The sequence below is a fragment of the Aquarana catesbeiana genome, linkage group LG06 (genome assembly GCF_042186555.1).
Source record: "Aquarana catesbeiana isolate 2022-GZ linkage group LG06, ASM4218655v1, whole genome shotgun sequence".
Taxonomy (NCBI): Eukaryota; Metazoa; Chordata; class Amphibia; order Anura; family Ranidae; genus Aquarana; species Aquarana catesbeiana.
Window position 1 is genome coordinate 79,568,275 of NC_133329.1, and position 16,305 is coordinate 79,584,579.

General features: G+C 44.5%; 1 protein-coding gene across 3 annotated transcripts in view; it reads right to left on the reverse strand.

The window, feature by feature from the left end:
• Positions 1–16,305, reverse strand: part of LOC141148661 (neuronal-specific septin-3-like) — a 201,956-nt gene that overhangs the window by 17,689 nt on the left and 167,962 nt on the right. For all 3 annotated transcript variants that reach the window (XM_073636293.1, XM_073636294.1, XM_073636295.1), the window contains one exon: positions 9,584–9,790. In XM_073636293.1, coding sequence (XP_073492394.1) covers positions 9,584–9,790 — 207 coding nt within the window. The remainder of the gene's footprint in view (positions 1–9,583; positions 9,791–16,305) is intronic.

Consider the following 16,305-nt stretch of genomic DNA (forward strand, 5'->3'; position numbering starts at 1 on the left):
AAAAAAAAAAGTCAAAATGTTAAAGCAACCAATAAAAGGTTTTTTTTTTATTTTATTTTTAGCATACACTATTTTTTATATGTCTACATTTGTAGAAAGCACATTCTAAACATGATAAAGATTTAAAAAGCAGAAGAGAGAACACTGAAACTGCTATTTTTTTTGATGGGGAATAACAGATAAACCGAAGGAACAGAAAGTCAGCTACTTCTACTGAAAGCAGGACAAGACCTGGGAAGTCCATATAGTTTCATGATCCGCGGAGCTCCTCGTCACTTCCTGACTCGCCTGTGCTCCTGGGAAATGATGTGTCATCATAAAATAAAGTATATGTCGCCATCACACCATGGATCTATACTATGAATACAGGGCCGTCTTTAATATTGATTGGACCCTGGGCAAAACTTTTCTTGGGGCCCCCTCTTTCATGCAGTTTGCTGAATCAGATCAGGCAGCGATTGCGATTGGTTGCCAGAGGTTACAGTGTATCATTACCGCTCACTGATTGGTTGCTAGAGGTTACAGCACACATTACGGCTCACTGATTAGTTGCTAGAGGTTACAGCACATGATTTCTGCTTGTTGATTGGCTGCTAGAGATTACTGTGGATATGACCTCAGGGGGGCATGATATACATATCAATGCCGCCGGCCACCGCTATTTACATATTCATGCCGCCACTATTTACATATGAATGCCGGTAATTTACATGTAAACACAGGGTCTGCAGGTGAGTCATCTGTACACAACAAAAAGGGCAGAGCTGGGCAGCGTTAGTAACCGCACTTCACACTGAGATATTGGGACACAGCACGGGACTAAAACCTCAAGGGATGAGGGAATTTAAACCAGGATAGTTGGCAAGTATGAGGCAGCTGCTTTGGGCCCCACAACAATGACAGGGCCCCGGGCAGCTGCCCCTTTTGCCCTGCCTTAAAAACGACCCTGTATGAATAGTCCAAGAATTTATTACAGTGATCACATCAAATGCAGGTGAAATGTTTTAGAGCCACAAAGAACTTCTTCAAACAGACGTAACAATGTGATCCTGCATAGCTCTAAAACATTGCACTTATAGTGAAATTTTCCTCGCTTTCCTCTCACTTCCCCTTGTATCTACAAGACAGGAAGTAAAGAGAAATTTACTGACTGGGACTATATTGATAAAAATCTGAGTTTTTTTTTTTTTTTTTATTGTTTCCATATTCTATCCCCCAAAAAATGGATTTAGATATACTTTAAGGCCTCGTTTACACCATATGCAGAGATGTCCGTTTTTCTGCCCGCGTTCTGGGGGCAGAGGGCCCAAAGAAGACAATTGTTCTCTATGTGCCCTGTTCACACCACAACACTGGTATCACGTGCAGATTTTTTCTGTGGAGGAACCTGCAACCTGTATTCAGTTTTCCACCTGGAAAAAAACTGATGTGACATCAACATTGTGGTGTGAACAGGACAGCAGAGAAAGTGATGACACGGTGTGATGCAGTGGAGGCTGGTGCTGTACAACATAGGATTGTAACGGACCTGGGACACCTTTGGGCACGCCAAAGAGAAAAGTAATGCGGCGCACATAGTGCCCCTTCACCCAGTCAGATCCTGTTCCCGAGCCACACTCCTATCTGAATAATGTGTCCGGGTTTCAGTCCGCCTGAAACCTGAACACATGATTAAAAACCTGGACTGTCCAGGTAAATCCCGGACAGGTGACAGCCCTAGTGCCTCTCTTTGCAATGCAGGCAGATCATGGCTGGTCGGAGGGGTCAGCAGGGTGCTGTACAGAGCTTCCTGAAAACCTCCCTGCACCCGGCCTCAGTACTCCTCTCTAGAGCCCTCATCCTTGTGGAAGCAGGAGGAAGAGTTATATAAATATTAAAAGCCTTAAAGCGGAGTTCCACCCACAAATGGAACTTCCGCTTTAAGTGTAGGTGAACCCCTGACATGCCACATTTGGCATGTCATTTTTTGGGAGGAGGAGCGGGTACCCTGTTTTTACGGGCACCCAGCCCCCACTTCCTCCCTGGCGCTGTGGCGCCAGAAGGAAGTTGCCCTCTCCCCCTCCCTCCCTGCAATCTTCTGGGACACGCCACGGGCGAGGCTCCATGCGCCCGCATCGTTGGACCGTGGGACAAGTCGGCAGCTTCTCTCCAGGCTGCGGGCGGCTGCTTCCTCGCTTCCCCTGTGTCTCCTCCCTCCTCCTCCTGGTGGCAAATCCGATCAGATCTCCTTTCTTCCAATCGGGTGAGGGGTCTCAGGACCTGCTTCCTAATTGGCCGGGAGAAGAATCAGTGTTACAATAGCGAATACTCATTCGCTATTGTCACACAACTGGGTGGGCTTTGGGCGCAGTACTCTGCGCCCTGAGCCCACCTTTTTTTTGAAGCCTATTAGAGCCTCTAATCATGTGCTTAAAAAACAAAAAAAACAAAAAAAAAACCCTGATTGGAATCCATGCGTTCGGCGCCCTGCATGTAGATCAGGGGGTCGGACGCATGGATGGGGGGGGGGGGGGGGGGGGCGCCCCTTATGAACAGGCCACCACTGCATACCACCCTAAAGCTGGCCATACATTATACAATTTTCTTTTTCAATTTCCTTTAGATTTACTTTCAACTATGTAGTGCAAGGGCCTTCCTGATTGCATACAAAATAGAAATGTTTAGGTGTGACCCCATATTATATGGTTTTGGCAAATCTAAAGGAAAATTGTACAAGAAAATTGTATAATGTGTGGTCAGGCTAAGTGATGCTCACATGTGATGCTGAGTGTCTGTGATTGAAAGAACTAAAATGCAATGAATGAAAGGGGTGGAGCAGGGACATTCAGGACTAGGGAGGAAAAGACTAGATAATGTTGGAAGTCCTGCAACCAGGAGATGGGGCGGGGCTCTATCTGACTTGCTGCAGCTTCTAATGTACATTGCGAGAAGCTCACAGTGTGCAGTGAAATCAGAGTAAGCCATTTCAATACAGGAGAGGAGCCGGTACAACTGTGCAAGACTGAAGGTCAGATATAACGTGTGCCATATACATACAATTCACTGAAGAGCGTGCCTAGGAAATTCTACATTGTAACAAATAGGGGGATCTATGTACAGAGCGGATCCTCTGGGTTCATTCTGGACATTTAAACCATTAAGCAGAGTTCTGCGTCAAATGAGGATGACGACTGAGGAGACAACGACACGATTCATGGCGGGGGGGGGATTTACGTACGCAAAATCGCTCGGCAGCAATGTGTATAAATAGCAGGCGGTATGCTGAATGTATTGTCGGCGTCATGAATAAAGATGAGGGACAAGAATGCATGGCGGTGTTCATTTAAATCAGCCTCTCAAGCAACACTCCAGCTTGTAACACAAGGGTGGCACTGTTGTCACTGAATATTTCAAACGCTAAGAAGGATCGGGAAACACGCGTAAACCTCAATGGGGCGTTTAACTCTTCACTTGCTGCTCTGTTATTACTGTCAAATGGCGTGCTACTGAGAAACTTTGACCCTAAAGGGAACTGGTCATCAGTGAGCATTTGTATTCATCTAAATCCCCACTCTTTAAATCTTATAGAGGCTCAGCATTATTTCTCAGGGATTGCTTCTTTTACAAAATTTGCTTCTATTCTCTCCCTGTCAGAGCCAGAATGTGAAGCTGTAAGGACCCCACAGGGGCTTTCCAATCTCTTGTCTGAGCTCAATTCTGAACAGACGCTTAAAGCGGAGTTCCACCCTGAAATTTTTTTTTTCAGAATCAGACTTCTCTAAACCTATTAAAAAACATTTGGAGGAAATGAGGAAATTTTTTTTTAGACTTACCAGAATCACCCTGTTGCTATGAAGTCCTCCTAATCTGCCACTTCCTGGTCCGTGGAGCTCCTCGTCACTTCCTCCCTCGCCTGTGCTCCTGGGAAACGATGTGTCATCCTTTCCCAGGAGTCTGTGGGCAGAACTGTGATGTTGCCATAACAACGGGGTGGGACCTTCCTCCGTCGCTGCCCGTTGTTATGGCAACTTTATTAACAATCGGCGCTACGGCCAGTGAATCGCGCATGCGCGAGATCGAGAGGTTCTGGTTACCCAGCATGCACCTCTCCAAAGCTAATCCAGGAAGAGATCTCGATTGGGCTTCACATGCCCACAATCATGATGGCAACGGCCACAACAGGAGGCAGAAAAGATTCAGTAAGAAATGTATATTTTTGCTAAATCGATCATGATCATTGTATACTCGTTTTTGTATTTCATTAGTAATAATGCTAGGATCAATTAAGAAAAAATTTTAAAAATTTCGCCGGAACTCTGCTTTAAAAAAAACTGATAAGTAATAGCTGTGTGTGCTGTTATTTAGTTGTATTCTCTCCCTGTCTGAACAAATATAGCAACTCAATGTCAGGCAGTAAGGCACCTATAGGAGCTGACCCATCACTTGTCTCCATTCAGGGCTGATAACTGATATTCTGCATAGTTCCCAACTGTCCCTGATTTCGAGGGACTGTCCCTGATTTGGAGAAGTGTCCCTCTGTCCCTCTTTCCCCCTCATTTGTCCCTCATTTTGGTCTGATCTACATAGTTATATAGCTGGTTAGTATATAAAATGCACTTTTTATCTTTCAAAAAGTGTTTCCCATTGCTAAACCTTTCATCCAATTTCTAAATTGCTGCAATAAAAATCCAATATAAAGGAATAGTAGTGGTAAAAAAAAGCACTTGTGAATTTAATTAACCTTTTTTTTGGTTAATTCTCCTTTAAAGGGGTGTGGCAGGGGGCGTGTCCTATGCCTACATACGTTTGCTAGTAGGTGTCCCTCGTTCCCATCTCAAAATGTTGGGAGGTACAGTATGTATTCTGTCCAAGCTGCTGAAGGAGGATGAAACTGTCAGTTAATCAGGTGGAGTACTGTACTGTGTTAGCCATCCATTAATGCAATAAGTTTGGCTTGCTAACTTAAAGAGGAACTGCTGTCTGCTCACATAATTTGTAATAAAAACATCTTTGCCATTCTGAAGCTTCCCTCCAACCACTTTGCATATTATTTTATATATACTGTGATTCTGTACTTGCCAAATATGCTGCAGAAATCTTCTCCACTGAGTCTGGCTGCAGCCATTTTAACTGTGGGCAGCTGAAGCTGCTGCCTGTTCACTTCCTGGATTTACACAGACACAAAGGGGCACACCTCCAGCTCTGCAGCTCACATTGACCCTCTTATGACTCATCCCTCCCCCCCCTTCTTGGCAAACTCTCAGAAGAGTGAGAGAGAGCTGTGCGTGATGTCTAGGCTAATGACCAGACAAGAAACAGGAAGTGTATAAGGGATTTACTGGCAGAGAAAAAAAATGTTTTACTATCCAAAGTTAAAACAACAACAAGGGCAGAAGATTTAATAGATGGAAAGATGAAAAATGACTGAAGTTCTGCTTTAACCGCTTGCTGTCTGCCCCATAGAAGTTTTACTGCTACAGGGCGGCGTATATAAACATGATTCCAGCCTTGCCTGCAGGGGGCGATATGCGCTGCCGGCGGGCCGATTCTGCTGTGAGAATTCACAGTAGAAGCCGATCTGTGGTTTCCGGGGACTCAATGTCCTCTGGCACCCGCCGATCGTCGCCACTACACAGAGAACTGAGATTTATTTGCCTATGTAAACAAGACATATCTTTGTTCTGAGGGGGGGGGGGGTGGAGTCTATATTCCCTGAGTAAAAGCAGCACACAGTTAACACATAAACACTGGCTAGGCACACAGGTAACCATTTGATCACCCTAGATGTTAACCTGAGCACTGTATTAGTGTCACTGGTTACCGCAAAGTGTCAGTTAGTGTTAGATAGTCTGCCGCAATATCACACTCCAGCTATAAGACGCTGATCGCCGCCATTACTGAATTACAAAATACATTTTTTTTAAATTCCATAAATATATCCCACAGTTTGTAGAGGCTATAACGTTTGTGTAAACCAATCAATGCTTATTGTTTTTTTTTTAATTTTTTTTTTTTACCAAAAACATGTAGCAGAATCCATATTGGCCTAAATTTATGAAGAAATTAGACTTTATTTTTTTTTTTTATTGCATATGTTTTATAGCAGAAAGTAAAAAAAAAAAAAATATATATATATATATAGATATATATATATATAGATATATATATATATATACAGTGGGGACAGAAAGTATTCAGACCCCCTGAAATTTTTCACTCTTTGTTATATTGCAGCCATTTGCTAAAATCATTTAAGTTCATTTTTTTCCTCATTAATGTACACACAGCACCCCATATTGACAGAAAAACACAGAATTGTTGACATTTTTGCAGATTTATTAAAAAAGAAAAACTGAAATATCACATGGTCCTAAATATTCAGACCCTTTGCTGTGACACTCATATATTTAACTCAGGTGCTGTCCATTTCTTCTGATTATCCTTGAGATGGTTCTACACCTTCATTTGAGTCCAGCTGTGTTTGATTATACTGATTGGACTTGATTAGGAAAGCCACACACCTGTCTATATAAGACCTTACAGCTCACAGTGCATGTCAGAGCAAATGAGAATCATGAGGTCAAAGGAACTGCCTGAAGAGCTCAGAGACAGAATTGTGGCAAGGCACAGATCTGGCCAAGGTTACAAAAAAATTTCTGCTGCACTTAAGGTTCCTAAGAGCACAGTGGCCTCCATAATCCTTAAATGGAAGACGTTTGGGATGACCAGAACCCTTCCTAGAGCTGGCCGTCCGGCCAAACTGAGCTATCGGGGGAGAAGAGCCTTGGTGAGAGAGGTAAAGAAGAACCCAAAGATCACTGTGGCTGAGCTCCAGAGATGCAGTCGGGAGATGGGAGAAAGTTGTAGAAAGTCAACCATCACTGCAGCCCTCCACCAGTCGGGGCTTTATGGCAGAGTGGCCCGACGGAAGCCTCTCCTCAGTGCAAGACACAAGAAAGGCCGCATAGAGTTTGCTAAAAAACACCTGAAGGACTCCAAGATGGTGAGAAATAAGATTCTTTGGTCTGATGAGACCAAGATAGAACTTTTTGGCCTTAATTCTAAGCCGTATGTGTGGAGAAAACCAGGCACTGCTCATCACCTGTCCAATACAGTCCCAACAGTGAAGCATGGTGGTGGCAGCATCCTGCTGTGGGGGTGTTTTTCAGCTGCAGGGACAGGACAACTGGTTGCAATCGAGGGAAAGATGAATGCGGCCAAGTACAGGGATATCCTGGATGAAAACCTTCTCCAGAGTGCTCAGGACCTCAGACTGGGCCGAAGGTTTACCTTCCAACAAGACAATGACCCTAAGCACACAGATAAAATAACGAAGGAGTGGCTTCACAACAACTCTGTGACTGTTCTTGAATGGCCCAGCCAGAGCCCTGACTTAAACCCAATTGAGTATCTCTGGAGAGACCTAAAAATGACTGTCCACCAACATTTACCATCCAACCTGACAGAACTGGAGAGGATCTGCAAGGAGGAATGGCAGAGGATCCCCAAATCCAGGTGTGAAAAACTTGTTGTATCTTTCCCAAAAAGACTCATGGCTGTATTAGATCAAAAGGGTGCTTCTACTAAATACTGAGCAAAGGGTCTGAATACTTAGGGCCATGTGATATTTCAGTTTTTCTTTTTTAATAAATCTGCAAAAATGTCAACAATTCTGTGTTTTTCTGTCAATATGGGGTGCTGTGTGTACATTAATGAGGAAAAAAATGAACTGAAATGATTTTAGCAAATGGCTGCAATATAACAAAGAGTGAAAAATTTAAGGAGGTGTAAATACTTTCCGTCCCCACTGTATATATATGTATAAATAATAAAAAATGCACGGGTGATTAAATACCACCAAAAGATAGCTCTATTTGTGGGAAAAAGGATATTTGGGTACAACGTCGCACGACCGCGTAATTGTCAGTTAAAGTAACGCAGTGCCGTACCGCAAAAAATGACCTAGTCATGAAGGGGGGTAAATCTTCTACAGGTCAAGTGGTTAAAGCGGAACTAACCCATCGATTTAACAGTTTCAAAAAACAGTTACATTCCCTGGATGTGTTGGGAAGAGAACTGTCACATTGGTTGTGCTCTCAACCAAACTATCAAACCATCCAATGGCCGGTGTCATAACTGATCACATGTGCGGCATCATGGCAGTTGCAGATCAAACAAAGGCCAAGATGGCAGCTTCCTTAAAAACAATAGGAGGGTTTAGTAATGAAGATGCAACCTTTCAGGATAACATAGAAATGTATACACCTTGAAGAATGGATCTAAGTTATCCTGAAAGCTTACATCTTTATTAACTTAAAGCGGAGCTCAGCCCCTCCCCAAAAAAATTAAAAGTCAGCGGCTACACTTACTGCAGCTGCTGACTTTTAATAATCGGACACTTACCTGTCCTGGAGTCCAGCGATGTCGGCACCCCAGCCAATGTTTTCATCGGCTGTCGGGTGCTGCCACTGCTATTGCCAGTAAGGGAACCTTCACAGCAGGGTCCCTACTGCGCATGCGCAAAGCAAGCTGCACTTTCAGAATGGCCCGGCGGCAGGGGGAGGAGGAGGAGGGGGGCCGAACTTTTGAGGAATGGGTACCCAACCCCCCCCACCCCCTCCCCGAAAGGTGACTAATATGGGACTGGAGGAATCGGATAAGTGGAAGTTCCACTTTTGGGTGGAACTCCACTTTAAGCTAGCCAATAAAGCATACCGTTTTATCTCAATACTTTCTACATGAATTGATGGCTGACACAGTACAGTACTCTGCTGATTAACTAACAGTTGTATCCTCCTTCAGCAGTCTGGACAGAATATCAATTATCAGAGCTAAACAAGAGACACAGGATGGGTCAGCCTCAATAGGGTTTTGCAGCCTGAGTTGCTATGTCTGCCCTGACAGGGAGAGAATACAACCAAATAACAGCACACATAGCTAATACTGAAAGGTAAGGCTGCAGCATCTTGCAGGCTCAGATTTTTCCTGTAGGGGGTGCTACAAATAAACCTGGACTTCAAATGAATAATGTGGAGCAAGCCAATAAGGATCATTTTACGCCTGTTTCACACGGGCTTCAGCTTGTATAAGAGCAGTGTGAACAGCAAGCTATGACAAAGCATTTGCAGCTTTTTTGAAGCTTTTAATATACCATTCAGCTCCAGTTTGTAAATGCTGAACACAGATCCTAATGTGAGTACTGATTGCCACTTTAAACAAGCTGCTAGCAGGCTTCAGCACGTCTTGGAGCTTATTGCAAGCCTGCTAGCAGCTTGTTTAAAGTGGCAATCAGCACTTCCATTAGGATCTGTGTTCAGAATTTACAAACTGGAGCTGACTGGCACTTTAAAAGCTTCAACAAAGCTTGCTGAAAGCTCTGCAAATGTCAAAGCTTGCTGTTCACACTGCTCCTTTACAAGCTGAAGCCCATGTGACATGGAATGTGTTCATGTGTTTTATGTTAAGGCAGCTCATTCATTATAAATGGGCTGTCACCACAATTGATACAAAATGCATGCCTCATTTTTTCTAGACACAACAGATGGTATGTGGGAGGGGGGGGTAACAAACACTGCTGCGGCCCATGCTGCTCATCGATACGCACCCACCACCATGATGTTGAACTCGAATCCGTGTTTCATGGCCTTGCGCTTCATCTGGTCCAGCACCGAGTCAATCCCCACATACCCGAAGGGCTCCCGGCCCAGCTCATCACATATCTTGGCCTCCATGCTGTCTTCTACTGCCGGGGCCAGGATCACCTCTTCCATTGGGCTGCCGATGCTCTCCGGTCTGGGGCTGTGATCGAAATCTGCAGGAAAGAGGAAGACCCTTGTCACTGGAGGAGCACTGAGACTTATCAGCAATAAAAAAGGAGAAACGTGAAAAAAGAAATAACGGCTGAGGGAATGTTAACCCTTTGTTCCTGGCACTGCTGAACTGTTCTTCAATACGTGAAGACAAGCTATAGACCAAATCCCAAAACCGGATATTGGAAGGTTTTGATTGTCTGTTCAGCCAATGCAAGCTGATTTCTAAGAACTAATGTAAAACATTAACTTAGCCACCAATTCAATTTCAAATTAAATTTTCCAAGTTCTGATTCCAAGAACTACCCACCATCTAAGACATTTTGGAACCACCACTAGAGGTCCATCCTTTATCTCGGCATGAATGTTACGTTCCATACTTAGAATTGGGCAGTACAGTGGTTTCGTGGTTAGCACTACTGCCTTGCAGCACCAAGATCCCTGCTTTGAACCTTGTGCCTACAATATCTTTTTTTAGCCCTGATGAAGATCAGGAGGGATTCTGAGCCCACCAAAACACGGCTGCTACAAAATAAAAATCTTCCAAAAGGTCTCTACATACAAGCTGGTGTGGCGCTCCCATCCTTTTAAAATTTCAATAAACTCCTCTGGGGGTCCAGCAAAGACCCCACAGTTGCTGAGGAGCAGCCTCTCTAGGATCTTAAACCACCCACTGTGTTGTACCGCATGTCCATAAGGTTCAGCGCTCCTACATCACAAAGATTGAACCTTGGGCACGACACTATCTGCATGGAGTTGGCATGTTCACCCTGTGCTTGTGTGGGCTTGCTCCGGGTTTTTGGCTTCCTCCAAAGACATACTGGTAATTGACTCGCATTCTGCATACCAGGCCCAGGCCCCTGCAAATGGGGAGGGTTGAGAAAAGACCCAGTGACCTACCAAAAATTGGGCAAGAACATTTTATGGAAAAAGGATCTCATGCGCAGGGGCATTGCTAGGTCTACAAAAGATCTGGGGCTAGAGCCCATAGCAGCATAGTAAAGAAAGTTATACGCTTGGGTGGGCATACACATGTATATACAGTAATATAAATGTGTGTGTGTGTGTGTATATCCCCAGAGAGCCCCCCACTTACATCAGGGTTCCCAGAGAGCCCCCTTTACATCAGGGTCCCCAGAGAGCCCCCCTTACATCAGGGTCCCCAGAGAGCCTCCTCCTTACATCAGAGTCCACAGAGAGCCTCCTCCTTACATCAGAGTCCCCAGAGAGAGCCCCCCACTTACATCAGGGTTCCCAGAGAGCCCCCTTTACATTAGGGTCCCCAGAGAGCCTCCCCCTAAAAATCAAGGTCCCCAGAGAGGCTCCCCCTTAAAATCAGAGTCCCCAGAGAGCCCCCCCACTTACATCAGGGTCCCCAGAGAACCTCCCCTCCTGTTGGGGACCGCTGCAGAGACTTTGGGCTATGGGCCCCAGATTCGGGACTATAGCCCCAAAAGCCACCCCCTAGCGACGCCACTGCTCATGCGTATCATGCATGGTGCCCAGTAGAAATGAGTTTAGGCATGTTTGGATCCTTGGTCAATCATAAATGGCAGATTCAATGTCCGCGGGGTGGGGAGTGTCTCGGCCACCTACGATTGGCCCAGTATAGATGACAACTACCTAGCGGGATCGCTCAGGTGGGTTTGCACTAGGATCTGATTACTTCTGAGCTCATCCCTAGTGCCCAGTGACCTGTCCTAGCCCAAAAAACTGCCAAAAGTCAGATACCACTGACTGGATACCACCCACACATACTTAGAATTACCATTAACATCTGAATCCATGAACTAAACGTTCTTCTTATTTGTGGAGTGCTACTACAAACAGTTCCTACCAATTGGTAGAAGCATAGGTGTGCGCAACCTATTGCATTAGCGCCGGTTCACATTAGAAGCGACCCGACTTGCAGGTCGCCTCACCGAGGCGACCTGCACACGACTGCCGCGGCGACTTGCAAGACGACTTCTGTATAGAAGTCTATGCAAGTCGCCCCCAAAGTAGTACAGGAACCTTTCTTCTAAGTCGGAGCGACTTGCGTCGCTCTGATTAGAACGGTTCCATTGTACAGAACGGGAGGCGACTTGTCAGGCGGCTAGGTCGCCTGACAAGTCGCCCCCGTGTGAACCGGTCCTTAGGGTATGCACCCTTAAAGCTCAAATACACATGTATGTGTGTGTGTACATATATATACAAGGGTCTTCAAACTACGGCCCTCCAGTTGTTTAGGAACTACAATTCCCATCATGCTTAGTCATGTCTGTGAATGTCAGAGTTTTACAATGCCTCATGTGTAGTTCCACAACAGCTGGAGGGCCGTAGTTTGAGGATCCCTGTATATATATATATATATATATATATATATATATATATATATATATATATATATATATATATATATATATATATATATGAAATAAGAATGTTCATAAAACATCTACTGAATGTAAGATCCCAGAACCTACTGGGGCTCATCATAGAGGTGACGGGGCTCCCTTGTCTCCTGTAGGGCTCTGTTCCATATCACACGCAGAGAGTGCAGTGCTCTATATAAACTGCCTATGTCATAAAGATCCGCACATTCAAAGGGTAACATTACAGGACGAATGTCTTGTCTAGAGCTATGCAGTCCTTACGGTGCTCCACCACCAGGCATGATCCTGGTGAGTACTTGTAGTGACCCCAATGGATGGCACGCATGCAGAACTGCCACTAACGAGTAGTCACCGGCAGACCAAAAATGTCTTTCCAAAGTTTATTACAAGCACAGGCTTTCACCAAACATTCTCTGAACATAAGGAAAATCTCTACCAGCGAAGGTTTGGTGAAAGTCACATTCACTGCTTTATAAGTAAAGGTTGCATAATATCACATAAAGTCTTGACCTTATGTGACATTATGAGGTCTAGTTTAAAAAAAAAAAATTACTGTGTGAATGTTTTAGGCATTCACACAGCCACCGCAAATAATCCCGGCATTTAGCTTAATATATTAGTATTTTATATATACTGTGTACATATACAGTAACTATATATTAATAATAATAATAATAGTATAACTCATTAAAATAATATAATATATTCTTAGGATGGTCAGCCCCATCTAGTGGCCATAATGCACTATGTTCCTGAAATACTTCAATCAGGAAAATACTGCAATATGACCACTAGATGGAGCCTATGATCATAGGAAATAAACATATTTGGCAAAAATATGGGGACTATTTATGACACTGTGGTATTTGCACATCATTTTTGTGCAAATGCCACAGTGTCTTGAGACATTTGCACATCATTTTTTTTTCTAAACAGACCTCTATGTGTTTGTAATAAACTCCTTCTTGGGGGAAGAATAAAATGCAGATGAAAAATGATGTGTACAGAAACTAGGGATGCACCGGTATCTGTTTTGTACCGGCGAGTGGTCCAGTACTCGCCCGATACAAATTACCGATACCTTTGCAGCGCAATTTGAGCCCATACAAAATAAATGGGCTCAAATCGCACCGCAAAGAATCACATGTGGTTTCCCGCACCGCATCAGTGTGAAAATCTCTTTGACAAGTCTGGGTTCACACAGGAGTGGTGCGGAAAACTGCATGCGATTCAATCAGGAATCTCACCACATTCCTGTTCAAACCACATACCATTTTTTGCAGTTCAATTTTAGCCTATTTGCATTGTATGGGCTCAAATCGCATTGCAGAGATATCGGTTTTAGGTATCAGAGCACTGCACAAGTACGAGTACTCGTGCAAATGCTTAGTATCAGCACCAATACCAATACTGGTATCGGTATCAGTGCAACCCTAACAGTAACCCTTACCAACCATAGATTTAGGGGTCTATTTACGAAACATTCGTTGCACAAATGTCAGAAGCATTCATGCAAGTTAAATAGGAACTGCAGTCTGCTCACATAATTTGCAATAAAAACATTTTTGCCATTCTGAAGCTTCCCTCCAACTACTTTGCATATTATTTTATAAATACTGCGATTCTGTATTGGCAAATATGCTGCAGAAATCTCCCTCCACTGAGTCTTGCTGCAGCCATTTTAACTGTGGGCAGCTGAATCTGCTGCCTGTTCACTTCCTGGATTTACACAGAGGCACACCTCCAGCTCTGCAGCTCTCATTGGCCCTCTTATGACTCATCCCCCCTCCAATTCCTGGCAAAGAGAGAGAGAGCTGATGTCATGAGCCTAGGCTTTTTACCAGACAAGAAACAGGAAGTGGGCTGTATAAGTATAAGGTATTTACAGTTGAACCTTGGATTACGAGCATAATCCGTTCCAGGAGAATGCTTGTAATCCAAAGCACTCGCATATCAAAGTGAGTTTCCCCATAGAAGTCAATGGAAACAAAGATAATTTGTTCCACATTGACTTCTATTGCATGGCCAGAGGTGGGGGTGGGGCGCTGGAGAGCCTTGGAAATACTCAGGGACAGCTCGGCTGAACTCGGAAAGCCTCGGAAATGCGCGGAAACACTCGGGAACGGAGCATTTCCCAGTGTTTCCGAGTATTTCCAAGTGGTTCCGAATATTTCCGAACGGCTCTGAACCGTTCCGAGTGTCACCGGCGCCCCCTCTGGCCAAATGCGGTACCACACACCCAATTAGCTTATATTCTGCTTGTTTTGCAACACAACACTTGCAAACCGAGTCAGAATTTTTTTTAAAAAGTTGCTCATCTTTCAAAATGCTCATTAACCGTGTTACTCGTTAACCAAGGTTCCACTGTACTGGCAGGTTTTACTATCCAAAGTTAAAACAACAAGGGCAGAAGATTTAATAGATGGAAACATGAAACAATTACTGAAGTTCCATTTTAAGCAAAGGGTCCCGTAATTTTCCTGAGATGAAGGAATGTATCGTCAGCTCCCTCTAATGGCCAAAATGTATTATTATTATTTTTTAAATACATCAATGACAAAGCTATACTGCATTTTGGCCACTAGATGGAGTTGAGAATACAGACCTTAAAGCGGAGTTCCACCCAAAAGTGGAACTTCCGCTCGTTGTACTCCTCCTCCCCCCTCTGGTGCCACATTTGGCACCTTTCAGGGGGGCAGGATACTTGTCTTTCACAGGTATCCTGTTCCCACTTCCGGGAGCCTCAGCCGCGCGTATTGATGTCACCGCCTGGGCTCCCTCCTCCTTACCTGGCCGCTGGGCCAGTAAGAGAGAGGAGCGGAGCCTTGCGCATGCGCAGCAGGGTTCCCTGCGTGAAGCCGTAAGGCTACATTGCTGGGTACCCTTATCTGCAATGGAGGCGGCATGCACCCGACAGCTAATGGAAACAGGTAAGTGTCCGATTATTAAAAGTCAGCAGCTCCAGTATGTGCAGCTGGCTTTTCATTTCTGCAGCGGTGAGCGGACCTCCGCTTTAATCTCTTATAGAAAATACAGGACATTTCATTCAACTTGCATGAATGCTTCTGACATTCGTGCAACAAATGTTTTATAAACCGATCCCTTTCTGTTAGCTAACTCTAATCTAATAAGATAAATTCTGATTGGCAACTATAGATAACTGCCCATTGCATATCCTTGTCATCATTTGTGTGGCTGGGAGATTAAAGGGCAACTCAACCTTTAGTATCTAAATCCAAGAATAAAAATGTGAAATCTTGCCAGGGTGACAACGCAGTTTGTTCTGCAGTGAAATCACACAGCGGTGTTGTCACCCATTGAAGAGGTTAATCTTACCCCTGCCAGGACAGTTGGCATGTATGCATCTATGGAAGTTAAGAGATACCTGGCAACTACGTCTGTGGTCCTTATAGTAGATGTAAACCCAATCACCAAGGCCCCTTTTACACTGATACGTTTGTCCCGCGTTTTACCTTTGCAAGAAAAATGCAAAGAAAAAAAAGGTTTCCCTTTAAATCCTATGGGACTCACACTGCTGCACTGTGGGTGCGGTGCATTTAGAAAAGTTCTTCGTGCTGTTTTGAAAACTGCACCAAAAACGCAGCTTCCTATTAAAATTAATGGAAATTGCGGCAAAATCGCGGGGGGGGGAAAGAATCGCAGTAAAAATGCACTGTGATTTTGAGTCACATGGCCATTTTTCACAGGTGCAGGCAACCCAAAAAACACACCAGAAACGCACAGGAAATGCACCTGAAACACAGCAAAATCGATTTTGCTACAGAGCAGTGTGAAAGGGCCCTAAGGCTCCATTCACACCTAGGCAATTTGAATTAAGGGTGGAATCGCCACTCTTCTGCTCACAATTCCAAATTGCAGCAAAATGGGGGGGGGGGCGCATTTGCAATGTCATTACTTCTTCACGGCACCCCAATCGCAGTGCAATTTAGATCACACGGTGCTGTCACCCAAGAGAAGCTCCTGCTCCTTTCTGAGCGACAAGCTTTGCGCGTTGTGATTTTGCTGCGATTGCAGCGCGATTTATCGTGGCAAAATTGCACTGCAATTGGGGTGCCATTAAGAAGTGATGGCATCACAAATGCGTCCCCCCGGTTTTGACACACTCTGGAATCACGGGCAGA